The sequence below is a fragment of the Garra rufa genome, chromosome 17 (assembly GCF_049309525.1).
Source record: "Garra rufa chromosome 17, GarRuf1.0, whole genome shotgun sequence".
NCBI classification, from domain to species: Eukaryota; Metazoa; Chordata; class Actinopteri; order Cypriniformes; family Cyprinidae; genus Garra; species Garra rufa.
Window position 1 is genome coordinate 11,962,866 of NC_133377.1, and position 18,285 is coordinate 11,981,150.

At 37.5% G+C, this 18,285-nt stretch overlaps 1 protein-coding gene and 1 pseudogene across 1 annotated transcript; both read left to right on the forward strand.

Moving 5' to 3' along the window:
* The first annotated feature begins 1,084 nt into the window (after positions 1 to 1,084).
* On the forward strand, positions 1,085 to 4,941 carry s100v2 (S100 calcium binding protein V2). The gene is made up of 3 exons (XM_073821770.1): positions 1,085 to 1,243; positions 2,960 to 3,091; positions 4,213 to 4,941. The coding sequence occupies exons 1-3, from the start codon at positions 1,232 to 1,234 to the stop codon at positions 4,369 to 4,371; spliced, it is 303 nt and encodes a 100-aa protein (XP_073677871.1). The 5' UTR covers positions 1,085 to 1,231; the 3' UTR covers positions 4,372 to 4,941.
* A 9,068-nt stretch (positions 4,942 to 14,009) lies between these two features.
* On the forward strand, positions 14,010 to 15,853 carry LOC141290251 (perforin-1-like; annotated as a pseudogene).
* Positions 15,854 to 18,285: the final 2,432 nt, after the last annotated feature.

Sequence of the window (18,285 nt, forward strand, 5' to 3'; positions counted from 1 at the left end):
CACAGCTGTGTTTTATTTGTTTAGTGATAGTTGTTCATGAGTCCCTTCATACTTTGTTTGGCATTTTTTTTCTATTTGGACCCTTTCCAACAATGACTTTTGACAATGATTATTTAGTACAGCCCTTCAGAAGCTACAAAAGATATTTACTTTACTTTTGGTAAAATAATTACATTGGGGTAAACTTTTGACTTCAAATGTATGTGTACATATGGCAAAGTGAAAAAGAAGTCACAAAAAGAAGTCTAAACTTCTGAAATATTCATATGCTTAAAGCGTGCATATGTAATTCTGTTTTTGTAAACGCGTCATACAAAGCCAGCTAGGTATCAATTACCATTTTTAACTTGCACAAGAGGGTGGTGCAACTTTTCGAAGATGAGGACAGACTGACTAATTCAATGCTCAGTTTGTTTATGTGTAAACTGTGTGATTATACACACCAGTGCATTGCTGTCCTATACTATGGTCTTGTGATTCGCTCATGCAATGCTGTCAAAGGTGTGTCACGTCTAGTACTTTCTAGTACATCTAGGGCACCCACCCAAAATGCTAAGCATGCCCTTGCCTGTGCATTACCAGAAGTGTTCAGAAAACAAGCAGAGGAAGACAGCCAAAGTCAGTGAATTTTGATCTGACCAGGGACACGCCTTGCTCAATGGGAATCCCACTATACATTATTTCCAAAGCATTCCTGAAAAGAATATCATGAAAAAGGCGTACAGCCCGGTTAACCAAAACAATGTACTCTGCGTTGAATATTTGGTTGAACTTCTCAGTTCTTCAAAACTAGCCCAGCAAACCCAATCACACATTCTGAACTAGGGGCCTGTTGTTGCGCACAAGAATTTTCATCCTGAGAGCTTCCAGATGTGTTCCCAAAGGAGCAGTAAGGCTGTTTTCCAATAGTTTTATCCATCAACAAAAATGTGTCATACGGAAACCTGGTTTTCCAGAGTTTTTTCCAGGGTGCGAGCCTATGAAACCCGATCGTCTCCGCCCCTTTAGGTTCACTGTCCTAAAGCATCAAATTACAGGAGACATTTTTCCCATAGCAGTCACTGACACGGAAGGTGGGTTTAGTTTTTTTTTCTCCTGAGTGGGAGGATTCAGGATGCCAGCCAAGATGTGACAGAAGCGATGGGACGCTGAGAGTGTAAAGTAACGAGCAGTGCACGACGGGAACAGTAAAGTTTAACTAGAGCCAAGAAAATAAAACAAATCACTTCAAATGGCGACACAGGTATGTGGTTTATGCTCTATTATATATTTGTGAGTGCTCTTTTGCGTTTAAATTCGGTTTCACGCAGTTATGCGTTTATGAGTTTTTATGTAAACTGCGCTTTGTGGGTTTGTTCTCCTGAAACTTTGCGTTTGTCAAACTCGGCAATAACGCACTTGACCGAAACAGTGTCCAGATGCTGTAGTCTGTTTTGTTAAATACAGAACTAGTTTCTATTAAGGTTTTTTGACGAAGCTTTTTGCTTCTGTTTTGCTTTTTTACGAGCAATCTATAAACTACAAGTAGAACCGACGCGTTTGCCTCTGCTGTTTTCTGTTTGTTTTTTATGCGGACGTGCGTTTGACTGATGTCTTTTTTTGACTCTTGTGACGTGTCTCGCTTTTTTAATGTCTTGTTCCATAATAACAGTGTTTTAAATGGAAATTCAACTTTTAGAAATGCGTTTCGATGCCCTGCCTTCGTTCACATTCCGCTGCGCTGAGTCCTGCGTTAATGCTCCCTAACAAAGAAAGACTCGAAATATGTCAAGATAATTCAAGCCATATGAGTCGAGAGCTTCGCTGCAATGAAACGTTCGCAATTCTCTGTATGCAAACGATACAATGGCTGTGTGTCAAACCTTAGTGAGCTGGCTGCGTCCCTGCCCTAACCACCCCCGTCACGCCTGTGATACCCAAAAAATGCTGTCTAAACAGGCAGCTCACTAGGTTTTGACATACAGCCATTGTGTAGAAATGGAAAGCACGGGGAATCAATCAGAGTTTTGCGTTGTTGCTCTCTGGCAGAAGCCTCAAAACGAATGTGGACTCAAAGAAAGACGGAGAAAGTGTGTAGAACGTTTTTGAATGTTCAAAACTGCAATTGGGGTTACATATTAACACATTTTATTACTGTACCCACACGTTTTTATGTATTTAAACAACATGCAGGAAATGTATTTCAGGTCAAAGCAGTGGAAGCCTAACCTTTTGTCTTAAAACAGGAAAATGGTTTCCATCATAAATGCACAGCTTAAGTAAATAATAAGGGCGGGCTGTCATGGCCCGGCATGCAGGTATTTCAGGTACTCTCCTGGATAATTGTCTGAGAGCAACAAGGTTTGAATAGACAGAGTTTACAGAGCCCATTGATAGTGCTTGGAAAGAGCATGGAAAAGCACATTAGATCTTTTAGAGGTGAATGACCAGTATGAAAACAGGTGTATGTGATTGCTCCAGTCTGAATGTTCATTGCTTGATTATAAAAGACAAGACGAGCATGATAGACATTGAGCAGAGAATATGACTATAAACTCTCCATTTCAGTATATTTGTTTCTAGATTCTTTAAAATTCCAATACATGAGTGTTTTTATAAAAAGGATAACAACTTCTTTGTGAAACTTAAACAGGTTCTCTAATGACGCCAATCTATGAAATCTATGTTTTTAAGTGTTTGCTATACTAGTAAAATCCCCCTTCCACTCTTAAAAATAAAGGTGCGTCATGATGCCATAGAAGAACCTTTTTGTCTAAATGGTTCTATAAAGAACCTTTAACATCTGAAGAACCTTTCTGTTTCACAAAATAAAATTGTGGCTGATAAAGTTCTTCAGATTATAAAAAGGTAACCAAGAAATGGTTCTTTGACTGAATGTTTTTTTGTGGAACCTTTTGAAGCACCTTTATTTTTAAGAGTGCATATTATTCACAACATCTGTACTCTCTTAATTCTGCAGTATTCTGACCTTGAGAAGGCCATCAACACCTTGGTCTCAAACTTCCACGCTGCTTCTTCTGATAACCGGCCTACACTGAAGGTAGACGAGTTCAAGAATCTGCTCTCCTCCCAGCTGCCAACTTTAGTCAAGGTAAAACCCATGCTGTTATTCATTCCAACAGATACCAGTGACTCAAAACTCATTACTCATTTCCTGTGACTGTTCTAATGGTAGTTACAGTGTAACAGTCATTAATAATTTTAATGCTACAGTAAGTGACTAACTTACGGTAATGATAATATTGGGACTATAAATGTTTTTGCAATGTTTAAAGGTCTGTGTGCTACTGTAGTGGTGTTTTGTCTTTGTGTAGGAAACACAGAGCACTGTCTTTGTTGTTATTGGCCTCATGTGCTGGAAAGACCAGTTTTGTTGAACTTCTAAGCCAGTGTGTTATCTGTACATATATATAATCCTCTATTGCCTGTATATTGTCACCATATTTATTAAAATTTCTGGCAACCACAGCTGGCAATCTTTTTCTTTTCTAAACCATAAATTAACTTTTTTTTTAGTCTGAGGGATTGGTTGGTTTCACAGAGACTGTTTCCCAGAGTTTGTTGCCTTAGATAGAGGTGTGGTCTGATTACACAGATCAGTTTGAACTCAGGTTGAGCCAGCGAAGGACACTGGGTGTGGCTCCATTGAAGGAGCAAAATGGTGGCTGCCGTTGATCTGAAAGATAAATAATTTCTCCTGCAGTCAAACTGACGCTGCTCTTCAGTTACAGTCGGTATCAGATCATGTTATGGCAGGCCTTTTACAGCTTGAGGGAGAACCTCTGACATAGATTTTGTGTTTCTTTTAGTTGAATGAAGAGCTAATGCTCTGAGGTATATGGTACTGTAACATTTGAGCAATACTTCAGTGATCTTGTACTTCAGTGCTGATGCAGTTGCGCGCACAGTTCATGTTGTGACATGTTTGTAAGAGTAGAGTGAAAAACTATACAGACTGAATAATATCTAAGCATAGAATTAATATCAATCTTGTATTTGATTATATTTAAGTTTGAATATGTTAGCATTTGTTGCACTTACTGCATTTGAAATTGAGTAACTGTTAAAGCTGTTAAAATGCTTAAAAATAATATTTTTTGATGAAGCCTTGCAGACCAACCACATGAGGGCGACAGAGTACCAGTTTTCAAATGCAGAAGTGAAAAATATTTGTGAAATGGATTGACCAAATTCTTTTTTTTTTTTTTCTAGTCGGATACTTTTGGAGAAGTGCTGAAGCAAATTGGTGTGAAAGATGGGGAAGGCATCAGCTTCAAGCACTTCTGGAGCCTGATCCAGAATTTGGCCACAAGCCAGCATGGTCTGCTGAGCCACGAGAAGTTGTCCAAATGCACCTGCCTTTTACTATGAGCCGTGGGCTTCACTGCATCTACCACTACGATCTGGTCCCTCTGCATCTCTGCATTTAACCAGAGCCACTCATCTCCAAGCAAAACACTAACTTTCCTTCCTAAGCATTCCAATAAATAAACACAATTTGTACATCAAGATGTCTTTACATAAGATTTTTTTTAAACAATGCACAAGCAGTACAGCCATCATCTCGCTTCATATCAAGTATCAGGTCAATCTTAATGTACAGACCAGTTAATTACTTCATATACCATAAGTGAACTGGAGTCTAATTCGTTTTCACTTGCAACTGGAGTTACAGTTTCTCAAAAGTGCATTTAACAAGTGTTTCTCAGTTAAAATTATTAATAATAAAAAAACTTTTTTTTGTGATAACACTACATTTAAACTTACTGCCATAATAGTCTAAAGTATGTGTATTGCAAGATATAGATATGTACTGAGTGGTTTTATGCAAACAAAAGCAGTAACATCAATTTTTATTTATATTTTGTAATACTGTTTTTTTTTATGGCCAAAAATCAATAACACCCTGAATTATTGTCTAATAAAATTCATATCAAAACACGTCCGTTGTTGATTTTTTTGTATAATTCTCAATTTTTAAATAAGTGTGTTTTTAATTATTATTTAGAATCAGCTGTTATTGTGCAGTAAAAATGTTACTAAATCTGTAAAGAGTGAAAAGTATAATATCTTAAATCTTAATTATATCTATAACTAAACTGTATTAGTCTTAGGTCTTAAAGGAGAAGTTCACTTCCAGAACAAAAATTTACAGATAATTTACTCACCCCCTTGTCAACTAAGATTTTCATGTCTTTCTTTCTTCGTCGTAAAGAAATTATGTTTTTTGAGTAAACCTTTTTAGGATTTCTCTCCATATAGTGGACTTTTATGCTGCCTGCGATTGAACTTCCAAAATGCAGTTTAAATGCAGCTTCAAAGAGCTCTAAACAATCTCAGCCGAGGAAGAAGGGTCTTATCTAGCGAAACGATCGGTTATTTTCTAAACAAAATTACAATTTATATACTTTTTAACCTCAAATGTTTGTGTTGTCTATAGCTTTGCATGAACTCTGTGTGTATTCCGGTTCAAAACAGTTAGGGTATGTCGAAAAACTCCCATCTCATTTTCTCCTCCAACTTCAAAATTGCTGTTTTACCTTTTTTTTTGTAAAGGGTGTTGATCTTCTTTACATGTTCACTGTGTAAACACTGCAGCAATGTAGGACGATTTTGAAGTTGGAGGAGAAAATGAGATGGGAGTTTTTCCACCTACCCTAAATGTATTGAAAGCGAGCATTTGAGGTTAAAAAGTATATAAATAACCGATCGTTTCGCCAGATAAAACCCTTCTTCCTCGGCTGGGTTTGTTTAGAACCCTTTGAAGCTGCATTTAAACTACATTTTGGAAGTTCAAACTTGCGGGCATCATGGAAGCCCACTATATGGGAATGTTTTCCTCAAAAAACTATTTCTTTATGACTGAAGAAAGAAAGACATGAACATCTTGAAAGACAAGAGGTTTCACGAGAACTTTGCCTTCACCACAATGTCCGGACAACCACACAAACACAATGCATTTCCTATTCTTTTGCATTGTTCCTTTAGGCTTTAAATGCAGTTCTACACTTGGCCATATTAACCTGAAAATTATTTGAATTGGAAGATTCTGTTTTTGCAACTCTTGCAAAGCCAAATCCTAATTTGCATTTAAACATTCAACCAAGAAAGTCACAGACGAACAGACCAACGCTTTCTACTGTGCTAAACAAGTTTGCTGCAAGAAATTTTCACAGCTGGTGTAGGTGCTCATCACAGAGTTCTGTCAAAACAACCACACAGAATTAGCACTTTGATGCGAAAGAGTGTCTTAGACTAGTTTCCTTTTTGAATTAACACCTTTGCATGCATTTTTTCAAATACTTTTTTATCCCTTCAAAACAATGTACAATGAAAATGAGCCATATACGCTCCTAAATATTCTCTTATATTTAAAGCAGTGTGTTTTAAAGGTAAACACCCTACAATTGATATACACTGCACAACAATCATTATTCTGATTAAAAAATAATCATTGAGTTTAGTCAGATATTACAGTAATTATTGCAGGGTTCAAGTGCAATACATGCATTTATTCATAACCTTTAACCTTTAACATGCAGGAAGCTCTACATCCTGATTATGCTCCAGAAACAGGGTTGAAAATGGTACAAATATGTTTTTTTAAAGTGCTGACCCAGTGACAAGCTGTTGAACCTATACAAGTACAATTTTGGCTAAATTATTTGCCATATGGTCTTGGAAAAATTATTAGGCTGAGTTTCTGAGTTTCTTTAGCTCAAACACTGAACCATGGTGCCAATCTCAGAGACTGCATAAACCAATTACATTTTTTAATGCATTAAGGGAATTAAACCTGTGACTGTGTTGTTAACCTTGGGTTAACTATCCTTTTAAGAAACAAATGCTGATGTTAATTGTTAACACACAAATAACTAATATGATGCAGCAAATGTGAGGCTTTTCACAACCAATATGAATATCACAACTTGACAAAGCTGAGGACGATATTAACACCATCAGTTAATGTCACAGGTTTAGTTTGATAAGGCCTTAAAGACATTTATATTCGTACAGGAAATGCTACTGCTATACCACTGATGGTGAGGCTAAAGAAAAAAAAAAAGTAGTGGTTTTGATGACTACTTTGAATTTACTGTTCACGTTGGTGATTATTGATATGTTGTATATATTTATCACTTGTCCTGAACATTGAGCAACAGACCAAACCAAAGTAATATGCCTAAAAATATAATAACAACACAAAAAACAAAGCCAAAAAGTACTTGGTTTAATGCTGCCCAGGCAGGCAGTATGTGGGCTGAGGCCATGCTTATCTACATGGTGAGAATGCCGGCAACAATGATGAGTCAATATCTGTATTTGGTATCTGAGGTGTCTGAGGGTCTGACTCTTGTCAGGAATGCAGTAAGTGTCTTCATGAGAAAATGAATATGTATTTTAAAGGAAAAAAGTTATCAGTTTTAACCAAGTTTCTGTGCTAAGTTAAGTTTGATGCTGACTCTTACTCATTTTGCTATGGCGTTCTGAAGAGTGGAGAACTCCGTCTTCAGTAACTGTCTGTCAACCCAATGAACTTCTAATTTGGCGACTAATCTTCATTTAGCAAACTGGTCTCTCTGTGGGGTTTACAAACAATACAATTGGAATCACTTTTAGAGATAATCAAAACATATTTGGAAGTAAGATAATGACAAATATATTTGAAAAAAAAAAAAAGCATGTCGAATTGCACTGAAGGGGAAGGGGGTGGTATTGCATTATCAGTGCTTGCATTTGAATACTTTATATTTTCAGGGCTTGCATTTTTAGGGCCTGAAAATCAACATGGTTAACACTAACAATATGGACCAATACAAAACTTCATCGTAATAGGTAAAGTTCAAGCTAAGCATACAAACCTGCTATAACAAAAACGTTTATTGGACTAATAAAGTGACTAATACAGTGAAAAATCAAACTCATTATACACCTTATTGATGAAGCATACCATATACAACAAGCAGTCGAGCGCAGAAAATCTGGTTTAATTAATTAATAGACCAACCCCCGGTTTCACAGACATGGCTTAAAGGGGTCATTGGATGCCCATTTTCCACAAGTTGATATGATTCTTTAGGGCAGAGGTCTCAAACTCAGTTCCTGGAGGGCCGCAGCTCTGCAGAGTTTAGCTCCAACCAGCTCCAACTCACACCTGCTTGGAAGTTTCTAGTAATCCTGAAGACCTTGATTAGCTGGATCAGGTGTCTTTGATTAGGGTTGGAGCTAAACTGTGCAGAGCTGTGGCCCTCCAGGAATTGAGTTTGAGACCAGTGCTTTAGGGTCTTTATGAGAAGTCTATTACATACTTTGGTTAATATTTTTCAGTGGTAGTGTAAAAAACACTCTGTCACGAATTGAGTCGTCCTGTCATTAACTCTTGCACTACACATCATGGACTTCATTCCCCACAAGCCACTGCACTAATCACTGCATTCACCTGCTCCCTGTTTCTCTCTGCACTGATCACTGCTCACACCTGCAGCTCATTCACACACACACACACACACACACACACACACACACACACACACACACACACACACACACACACACACACACACACACACACACACACACACACACACCTGCAGCTCATCACACGGACAGCTTATATGCCACTCACACACACAGCTTCTTCGCGAAGTCTTGTATTGCCCCGGCTGCATTTCTGAGCGTTTCTTTCCGTGTTTGATTTCCTGTGTTTTGATTCCTGGACTCCCTCTTGTGTATGATTCTCGCTGCCAGCCCCGACCTTCTGCCTGTGTTTGACCACGATTTCTGCCTGCCCCTTTGTGTTTGTTTGCCTGAATAAAATGCTGCAAATGGATCCGCACGTCTCAGTCCGTCCGTGTGACACACTCCTTTTACCTTGTCAAAATCAGCCCTTTTTAGAGCATGCCATTCTGTTGCATGTTCCTTTAAATGCTAATGAGCTCTACTGGCCTCGACCCTCTCTGTCATAGGGTGAGGAGCCCTAATGTTTAACTTTAGCCGCATTTAGCCGCAAAACTCGCTAACTAGCACATTATTAAGAAAGGCGATTTGCAAAGATGCATAAAAAAAAACCTTATACAGGTATGTGCCAAAAAATTTGAATATCAAGAGAAAGTAAATTTATTTCAATAATTTGTTTCAAATAGTGAAACTTGTATTTTATATTAGTTCACTACACACAAAGTGAAATATTTCAAGCCTTTATTTGTTTCAATTTTGATGATTATGGATTAAAGACAAAAAAAATTCCAGTATTTCACAAAATTTTTATATTTCATGTGACCAATAAAAAAAGGATCTTAAACACATTTTGGCCTTCTGAAAAGTGTGTTAATGTACTGTATTAAGTCCTCAGTACTTTGTTGGGCCTCCTTTTGCACTAATTCCAGCATCAAGGCGGCGTGGCATGGAGGCGATCAGTCTTTGACACAGTTGAGGTGTTATGAAGCCCAAGTTGCATTGATATTGGCCTTAAGCTCATCTGCATTTCGGGGTCTCTGTTCCCTCATCTTCCTTTTGACAATACCCCATGGATTTTCAATGGGGTTTAAGTCAGGCGAGTTTGCCTGCCAATCAAGTACAGTTATTCCATGACTATAAACCAGGTACTGGTAGTTTTGGCTTTGTGGGCAGGTGCCAAATCCTGCTGGAAAATAAAATCATCATCTCCAAAAAGCTTTGGCAGCAGGAGGCATGAAGTGCTCTAAAATTTCCTGGCAGACAGCTGTGTTGACTGTGGACTTGATAAAAGACAATGGACCCACACCAGCAGATGACATGGCTCCCCAAACCATCACTGACTGTGGAAACTTCACACTGAAGGATCTGAGGATCCTCAAATGCAAACTGTGTGTGTTGCTTCATGAGAGCAACCATACATTTGTGTTGTGTTTTACTTTTACTTTGTTTTTCTATATTCTTCATTCATTTATAATCATTTATCATTTAATCATTTAATTATTCCATGTAATCATAATCATTTATAATAATCATTATAGTCATTTATATATCAATTTCATTGATTCATTAATTGATTAGTCATTTATATTATTATTGTTTTTAGTGTTTTTATTGTTTTGGGTATTTTGGGTACCAGACAAGACCTCCTGTTAACAGGGTTTCAGCAGACACTTATTGGCATGTGAAGGTGAAACACTAATATACACTCAGTGTTCTAGAGTTGTTAAGGCATGCCCTAAGTACCCATCCTAGAGAGACAAAAGCAGATTGAGTCTCTGGCCCATAGCAGGCCTTCATTTTGAAATGGGCTGACTGCAATTGAACCCATTTGAGATTTTATCAAAAGTTAGAGAAGTAAAGAACCTTATCCTTTTTTCATCTTACAACTCTTAGCATGGGTAACCACAGAGGCATGAAACACTTAAGGGGAATTTTCAACCACATCACCATCAATAATGGTATTTCATGTCACCACAAAAAGGAAGTACAGGCCACTTTAACACAGCAGCAGAATATAGTTGTATTTGAATCCATAATACTGTTCCGTTCACACACAGTATGGTTATTGACAATTGCATTCTATAAACTCACTCCTGTAATTTTTCAGGACTTCCAATAGAACCGGACTGGACAACTAGTTGTCAAAGCATACAGTGGGAGAGAGCTGCTCTGTGCTGCACAAACGTGTATCAGATACTGTTCTCCAGAAACAAAAGCTGTGGTCGGTTACTGTATATTTGACAGATGAAGTTACAGCTTGAAAGGACTCCTGACGTGTCAAGAAAGTGATAAGACTTTTAAGTTTTACTGATGTCGCCATCTTGGATATTACTTTGGTAAATAATGAAACCCCCTCCATTTCTTACTGAGTACTGAAGATTACCAGTAAATGACTGAATGAATCTGTTGAAGAATACATCATTAAAAATGCCCTCATGAAAATGATGTTCAAGGAGTTGTTGCATGTTCCAATATGGCATCTTCTTTTCTTTACCTATGAAGTGAAATGTGCACCCAGTTTAGAGGCCCACAGTGTAATGAACACAAACCTTTTCCAATGGCTGCCCCTCTGGCTGATAATTTTAGCTCAAAATGATGCTCTAGTTAAAGACATTCCCAAGGCTTGAATTAATAAAACCACCCTCCTCCCCCCATGTATAGACATTTGGGTGGTGAGGGTGAACACCCACACCGACACCAGTTTCTACCAATGATGATTCCCGCCTCAGACAGTGACTGTACTGTATGTCGTGTTAGATCAAGTTCTGTGGGAACCTCTAGAAGGATCTTAAATTGTGTTAGGACTTTATGCAAAGCTTCATAACAATCACATACTTATAGGGCTGTTACAATCTCTTTCCCAAATTGCAACGAAATAAGGGAGTCACCACACACGACAGCCAATTATTAAGTGAATTTATTCTGGTACAAAGCATACCAATATAAAAAGTAGGTATAAACAGTAATCAGCCTATCAGCCGGTAAATGTGTAACAGTTATGACAACAACAGTCCAACCAAACACGGTCTGTGGAACCACCAAAAACGACAGCCCTCCCAAAGAAGACGGGCCCAAAGGTGGCGGTGATCTCCTGTATTCCTCACATCTCGTTAGTTCTCCGGTAGCCTCGAGTAACCCAGCAAACAACGACGAGTCAAGCCCAGCTGATGATTACACGCCTTGCCATCTCTGCCCCAGTCTCTTACAAAGCGCTATGATTGCATTCAGGTGTGTACCCGCTCCCGTCAGCCAATCACCTGCAACTCCGAAATAACCAGTTATTCACTAGAACCATCACAGGCCCTTAATTCAGTCTGCTAGTAATCACACCATTATCTACATGGTGGAGCTGATTGGTTTTTGTTGCATCAGCAGCTAATGTGCTTTCTGCTTAACATTCAGATAGCCAGGGTTTGCTGTAGCAGTTTGAAGCCCACTTTCAGAGAGCAAGTAAATACTCTTTAACTCCATACTGTCAGTATCATGTCTGTGTTCTGTCATGTTTTCCTAGTGTCTTTTCCCCTATGTTTCTAGCTAATATGGTTTAGTCCTTGTCTCCCCCTTTTGGTTATGTTTAGTTAGTTCAGTCATGCCCATATTTGTATTTCCCCCTTGTTATCTTGTTAGTGACCACGCCCCCGTTTCAGTATATTTAAGAGTCTGTGTGTGCACTCCCCATTTGTCCATCAATGATTCTGTTACCTCTGTTTGCTTGTTTACATGTGCTCATCTTATACTCCCGGTTTTTGTTTGTTTGTATTAGTTACAGTGTTTTATTTAATAAACTATTTACGTTTTCATTTACTCCGGTTCTCCTCATCATTCTCCACTCCACAACCCAGCCTGATCATGACACATACCACTGTGCATATTGTGTGGTCTGCTTATTTAATCCTAAACGAGCAATTATAACAAGTTTAACTAAGCTTAATGTTTAACAGTCTTGCATTTAATGCAGGAGTGAATTACTAAGCATATAGGCAATATGCAATTTCCCACCTGGGAGAGAACTCTGCGGACCACCACAGAGTCAGAATTACATCTTAATTACTAACTGTATATTTATATAAATTTCCCTTTTGACCTAATTTGCTCAATCAAAAGTGCAAAAAATGGGTAGCTGTGGGTTGCAGGTAAAATTGGCGAGCCAGCCAGGAGTTTAAAAAGACTTATTGTTAACAGATTTAAATATGCACTAAATAAGCAGCTAAATTAATAGACATGGTAATAGTGAAATGTGAAAATATCAAGATTTTGAATTCTACTATTGTCAGTGGTACAGAACTCAGTGGTCAGTTTGCCTATGAATCTGCAATGAGTAATCTGGAGCCCTCACTGCCTAGGGTTATCCAAAGCACTCACGATGCTAGTGTTGTCTTTCATGCTTGCAGCCTAGGGAGTGTGCATGCCTCAGCAGTCAGCAGCAGTGCTACGAAAGGGTACCTGGAGAGCTTGCAGACCATTGCCCAAGCTACTGGGAAGCCTCTGCAAGATGTTCTTTAAACTAAGCTGCAAAAGATCTCTGCTTTCAATGTAATGAATTGCCTAGACCTGGTAATCATAAAAAATGTATCCAAGAACCTGTAAACCCCACCAAGAAGAGCACACCGGTGAAGTCAATGTTCCTGAACTTGCCTATAAGTTCTCTGAATCCTCTATGGTCCAGCGTGTTGTAGTGAACCATGTAGTGAAATCCAGAGATCCCATGTCTTCTTCCATGCTTCCAAGACCAAACAATGAACCTTACTTTAAAACTTAGAGGACCAGCATTGATTTTCTACTTAATGACAAGTCTCTTCCTGACCCAATGAATTCTTGACAGTCTGCTGCCCCCAGCTGCAGATGTTGTCAGGAATGTTGGTCTGTATGTTTTGCCAGCACAGTGCCTTGAACTTTTGGAATTGGTGTATGGTTCAGTAGAAGATAGAGTTGAGCTGCTAGTGAAGTTCAAGTGCTCTGCAGAACCAGGGAGACAAAATAGAACAATATTTAAAATATACGAAATATACAACCTCTCCCAGCAAAATTAGGGACAGAGAAAGAGTAGTCCAATAAATAAATAAATAAATAAATAAAATAAAGGAATAGATGCAAAAATACATTGTACAGGTATCTGCTCTAATTCAGGGAAACCTCTCAGACTGAAAGCACTTTTTTCTTTTTTTTGCGTGCACAAAAAAAGATAAGACAAAGATTTGTCATAGCCACGTCATGGCATATTATTTTTTTACCACAAACCTTTGACACCCACATTCACACATCCATCATATGGAATGACACGTTAGAGAGGCAGCATATTTTATGTGTCATTTTTGATCACCACACCTGTAAATTAAATGGTAAGGAACTACAACCATCAGATAATTTATACTATAATTTGAAACACTTTTTAAAATGTCATTTGTTTGAAAATAATATTGTGGCCATTGTCAATTTTATAAGGAAGTTATTCTTAAAATATCAGGTTTTTGTTAATGTAATGTAAAATTTGACATAAAGATGATTGACATGAAAAAATATTTAATGTAACTGTACCTATTTCTCTACAGATCATGGGGCAGGTGTGGGTTTACCTTCTTGTATTCTGGCCAAGGCTTTTCATGAAAATTTCTGGAGAGGATGACATAGGTCCTTCAGAAGAGTGTGAGGATGTTCCCTTTGTTCCAGGATACAATCTTGCTGGAGAAGGATTTGATGTTGTGACCATGGAAAAGGTTCATACTTGATCAACATGGAAAAATGGGATTTAGGGAATGGCACTTGTAAATTGGCAAAAAATTATTACTTCAGTGGAATAAAACAGAAGCTACCAGCAGCATTTGTAAACTGGAGGACCTTGCCAAAGTGTTCGATGAAAGTCTCCAGTCAGATCTTTGAATCAAGTGAAGCACTGGTCAATGATTCATCCTCAGCAATCTCAGTCAACTGAGAAGTTGGTTTAGATGTGAAGGTTGCTGAAGCTTTAGTTGGGAGCACTCATTCCAGGAAAGCTGAATTTGCAATGAAAAAATCAAAAGAAGACAAATATAGTTTCACCAAACATAACCTTACATGTGACTTTTACAGGTGAGAGAGCTTGGTTGTTTTTCCTCGCTCATACTGTTAAAATGATCATGACTATAAAAAAGTGAAAACTTTCTACCGTAAATTGCTCACTCTTTGAGCACACTGAATTCAAATACCTTTATTTTTTCTTTATAGATATCGTGTAGTGGAAAAGCCTCCTCTTCATGAAGAGTTTATTCAAGTAATCAAATCACTCCCTGCATCCTACTATCCAGGCGCCTACCGCAACCTGATCACCACGTATGGCACTCACTTTACCACAAGTGTCACATTAGGAGGGCAAATGAAAGCCATAACAGCCATCAAAACTGTCAGGCAGCAGTGAATGGACTTACAGACACTGCAGTGAAAGACTGTTTGGATGTAGAAGCTTCTGGTTCATACACTACAGCAACTGTGAAGGCAGAGGCACATTTTTGTCAAGAACTGATGAAGAAGATGGGCACAAATGAAACGTTCTGCTCCATGTTCAATAAACGTCAGACAGAGATTATAGGAGGAAACATAAATGGAGAAGATCTACTTTTTTCTCGTTCATCACACCCAAATTCCCTGACAAAATGGCTTGAGACCTTGAAGAGTCTCCCTGAAGTTGTGCATTACTCTCTGAAACCCCTCCATGTCTTACTGAGTACTAAACACCCTGCAAAGAAAGGACTGAAGAAAGCTGTTGAAGAATACATCATTTAAAATGCCCTCATGAAGGTTTGCTCTGAGCCTTGCAATATTGGCAAGAACTGCAGCCCAAGAGACCGATGTGTTTGTGAAAGTAGTCAAATTATAAAGTCTAACTGCTGTCCATCTGAAAAAGGACTTGCCACCCTGAAAGTCTACAATCTCAGAGCCAAAAGTCTGTATGGAGATAAAACTACAGAAACAGATGGCTGTGTATTAGTTAAATATGATAAAAACAACTAGGCGCACTGACACCATTGATAATAATGACAATCCACATTGGCCAGAAGCATTTGAGTTTGGTCCTATTAAGATCAGTATGGCCAATAAACTAACTTTTGAAGTATATGATGCAGACAGCTTGTGGAACAGCGATCTCCTTGGTTCATGCTCTTTTGATCTTAGAAGTGGAGTTGTGACTGATGTTTGTGTTTTTACACATGGTACCTTCTTTTTTACCTATGAAGTGAAATGTGCACCCAGTCTGCAGGGCCCACAGTGTAATGAATACAAACCTTCTCCAATGGCTGCCCCTCTGGCTGATATGTTCAGCTCAAGAAATGGTGTTCTGGTTAAAGACATACCAAGACTTTGATTAGCTCACAATAACTTGGATAAATTTAAGACCACTTATGTACAGCAAATACACCAATAAGATTTCAGTAGATCTCAGATCCTTTATGTATTAAAAAAGGCACAATCTTGCAAAGCTATATATAAAAAAAGTTATAAAAAATTGTATCTGTTCCTTTATTTCCAATGCTTATTCTCAAATGTTACCTGCTTGGCAGGAAATTTACTTCGCAAACTGATCATCGAGCCCTAATATGGCTCAACCGCATGAAGGACACTAACGCTAGGATTACACATGGTTTCTGTCTTTGCAGCCTTTTGAGTTTGAAGTTGTGTACTGTTGAGGACAATAGAACTGTACAGTGGATTTCCTTTCCAGGACACCACATGGTTGTCCAAGGGAAGGGGGAGGAAATTTCACAGAGTGATCCTGTGACTGTGAGGCTATGAACATATCCACACCTCATGAGTATACATACAGCATATCACTACATGGTCTAAATGCCGGCACTGATAACATCTTAAGTGGATGTGGTAAGGTGTTTATGTTAGTTTGTATCAGAGCTTTGTGTGGCTATTGTTTATGGTTTAAGTATAGTGTTGTGTGTTTTTTGTGTTTTGTTTATGTTGTAGATGTGTTATGTTTTATGTATTCGTAGAGCATAAAAATGCTTTAAATTATAGATCTCTGTGATCCAGGAAGGGGAGGGGCCATAACTATAAGATGGCTGCCAGAGCTCAATAGAGGGCAGGTGGTGTGTAGGTGCTACGTGTGGCTTCTGCCTTTTTAATGCCCTCACAGTTGCAGTGAGAGGTGTTGCCACATAGTGCAGTTTTGTGTTTTATTTACAGTTTCAGTTTTGTTTTCCGTTTTATTGGATCATAATTGGATCAACCACTCGGCGATCCCTAACAGTAAGCTTTACATTTGGAAACTCCAGACAATTTCTGTATCAGTAAATGCTGCAAAAGATTCCAGTTGAGTAACAGCTTTCACTGTACTTTATTTTATTTTATTTAGGACCAATTCCTCAGTATTTGGGTCACTTTTTCAACACTTTATAATAACATTCAGTTGTAAGTCATTTATAAATAATTAGTTAATGATAAAATAATGATTTACAAAATATTCATAAATGTTTAAATAGTGATATGCTAACAATTTGTGTATGTTTTGTTAATTCATTTACAAGTCATTTACAAGTGATTAGTTAATGATGGACTAATCATTTACAAAACATAACTATGCATTTATAAATGATATGTTAGTATTTTATCTATGTTTTGTAGATTAAGTAATAAATCATTTAGAAGTGATTAGATAATGATGAACTAATAATTTACAAAACATGATTATATGTTTACAAATGATTATTAAGTAATATGCTAACGATTTACGGATCTGTCATAAGACAGATCTTAAAAAAAGCATATCATGAAATAATCAAACAGATCCTTAATAAGTTACTAGTTAATATATTATTTGTCACTTAAAAATAATTAAAATAGCAATCATTTAAATTTTTATCCTTCACTGAAGATCGCATCATGAATACATCATTTACAAATCTTTCTGCATCCCCTAATCTAAAGTGTAAACAATTCATCAGTTGTAAATGTTTTCTCATTATTCAAAAGATCTTTTCCCCAGTGTGTATACCCACCTGACACCCACACAACCTGTAACTGGCAGGCTACTGATGAGTACACTTTACACTTTAGATTAGGGGACACAGAAAGTGTTGTAAATGCCTTTGATACACCAGATCATTTGCAAGAAAGATCTACAAATGATGTGTAGCACATTTACAAGTGATGAATTGTTTACACTTTAGATTAGGGGATGCAGAAAGATTTGTAAAAGATTTATTAATGCGTTTACACAACAGCTTTTAAATACTTTGAAGTGTGTACTGCAATGTAAGAGCTGACTGGTGAGGGTAAAAATGTCTTCTCTGGCAAACATGAGCTGCGCCCCAAATGACGCACTATACACTCTGCACTTATTCACTATGTACTTATGCACTATGCACCATGTAGTGTATAGTGTCATTTATAAACAGTTTGATAGGCCCTCCCCCTTCACTACGTAATTAAAGCTGTGCCATGCATGAAGTGTTATTTAGTTGCATCATCAGCTTACAACTAATGAAGCATCTGTAAATTACATACAGATCTTTTACTATTTTATTTGATCATAATTTTTTTATGATTAACAAATGTTTATTGAGATAATAGTACAATGTTGACATTTCAATGATGAATAAGTAATGATGAATAAGTTATTAATATATGAACTAGTATTTTTTTTAACCATTTACTAAGGATCTGTTTGATTATTTCATTAGTTCATCATTAACTAACTACTTGTAAATTAACTTGTAATTGACTTGAATTAAATGAATTGTTGGCATATCACTTATTAATCATTTGTGAATGTTTAGAATTAACTAATCACTTATATAAGACTTACAACTGAACGTTATTATAAAGTGTTACCAAACATTTGTGAAT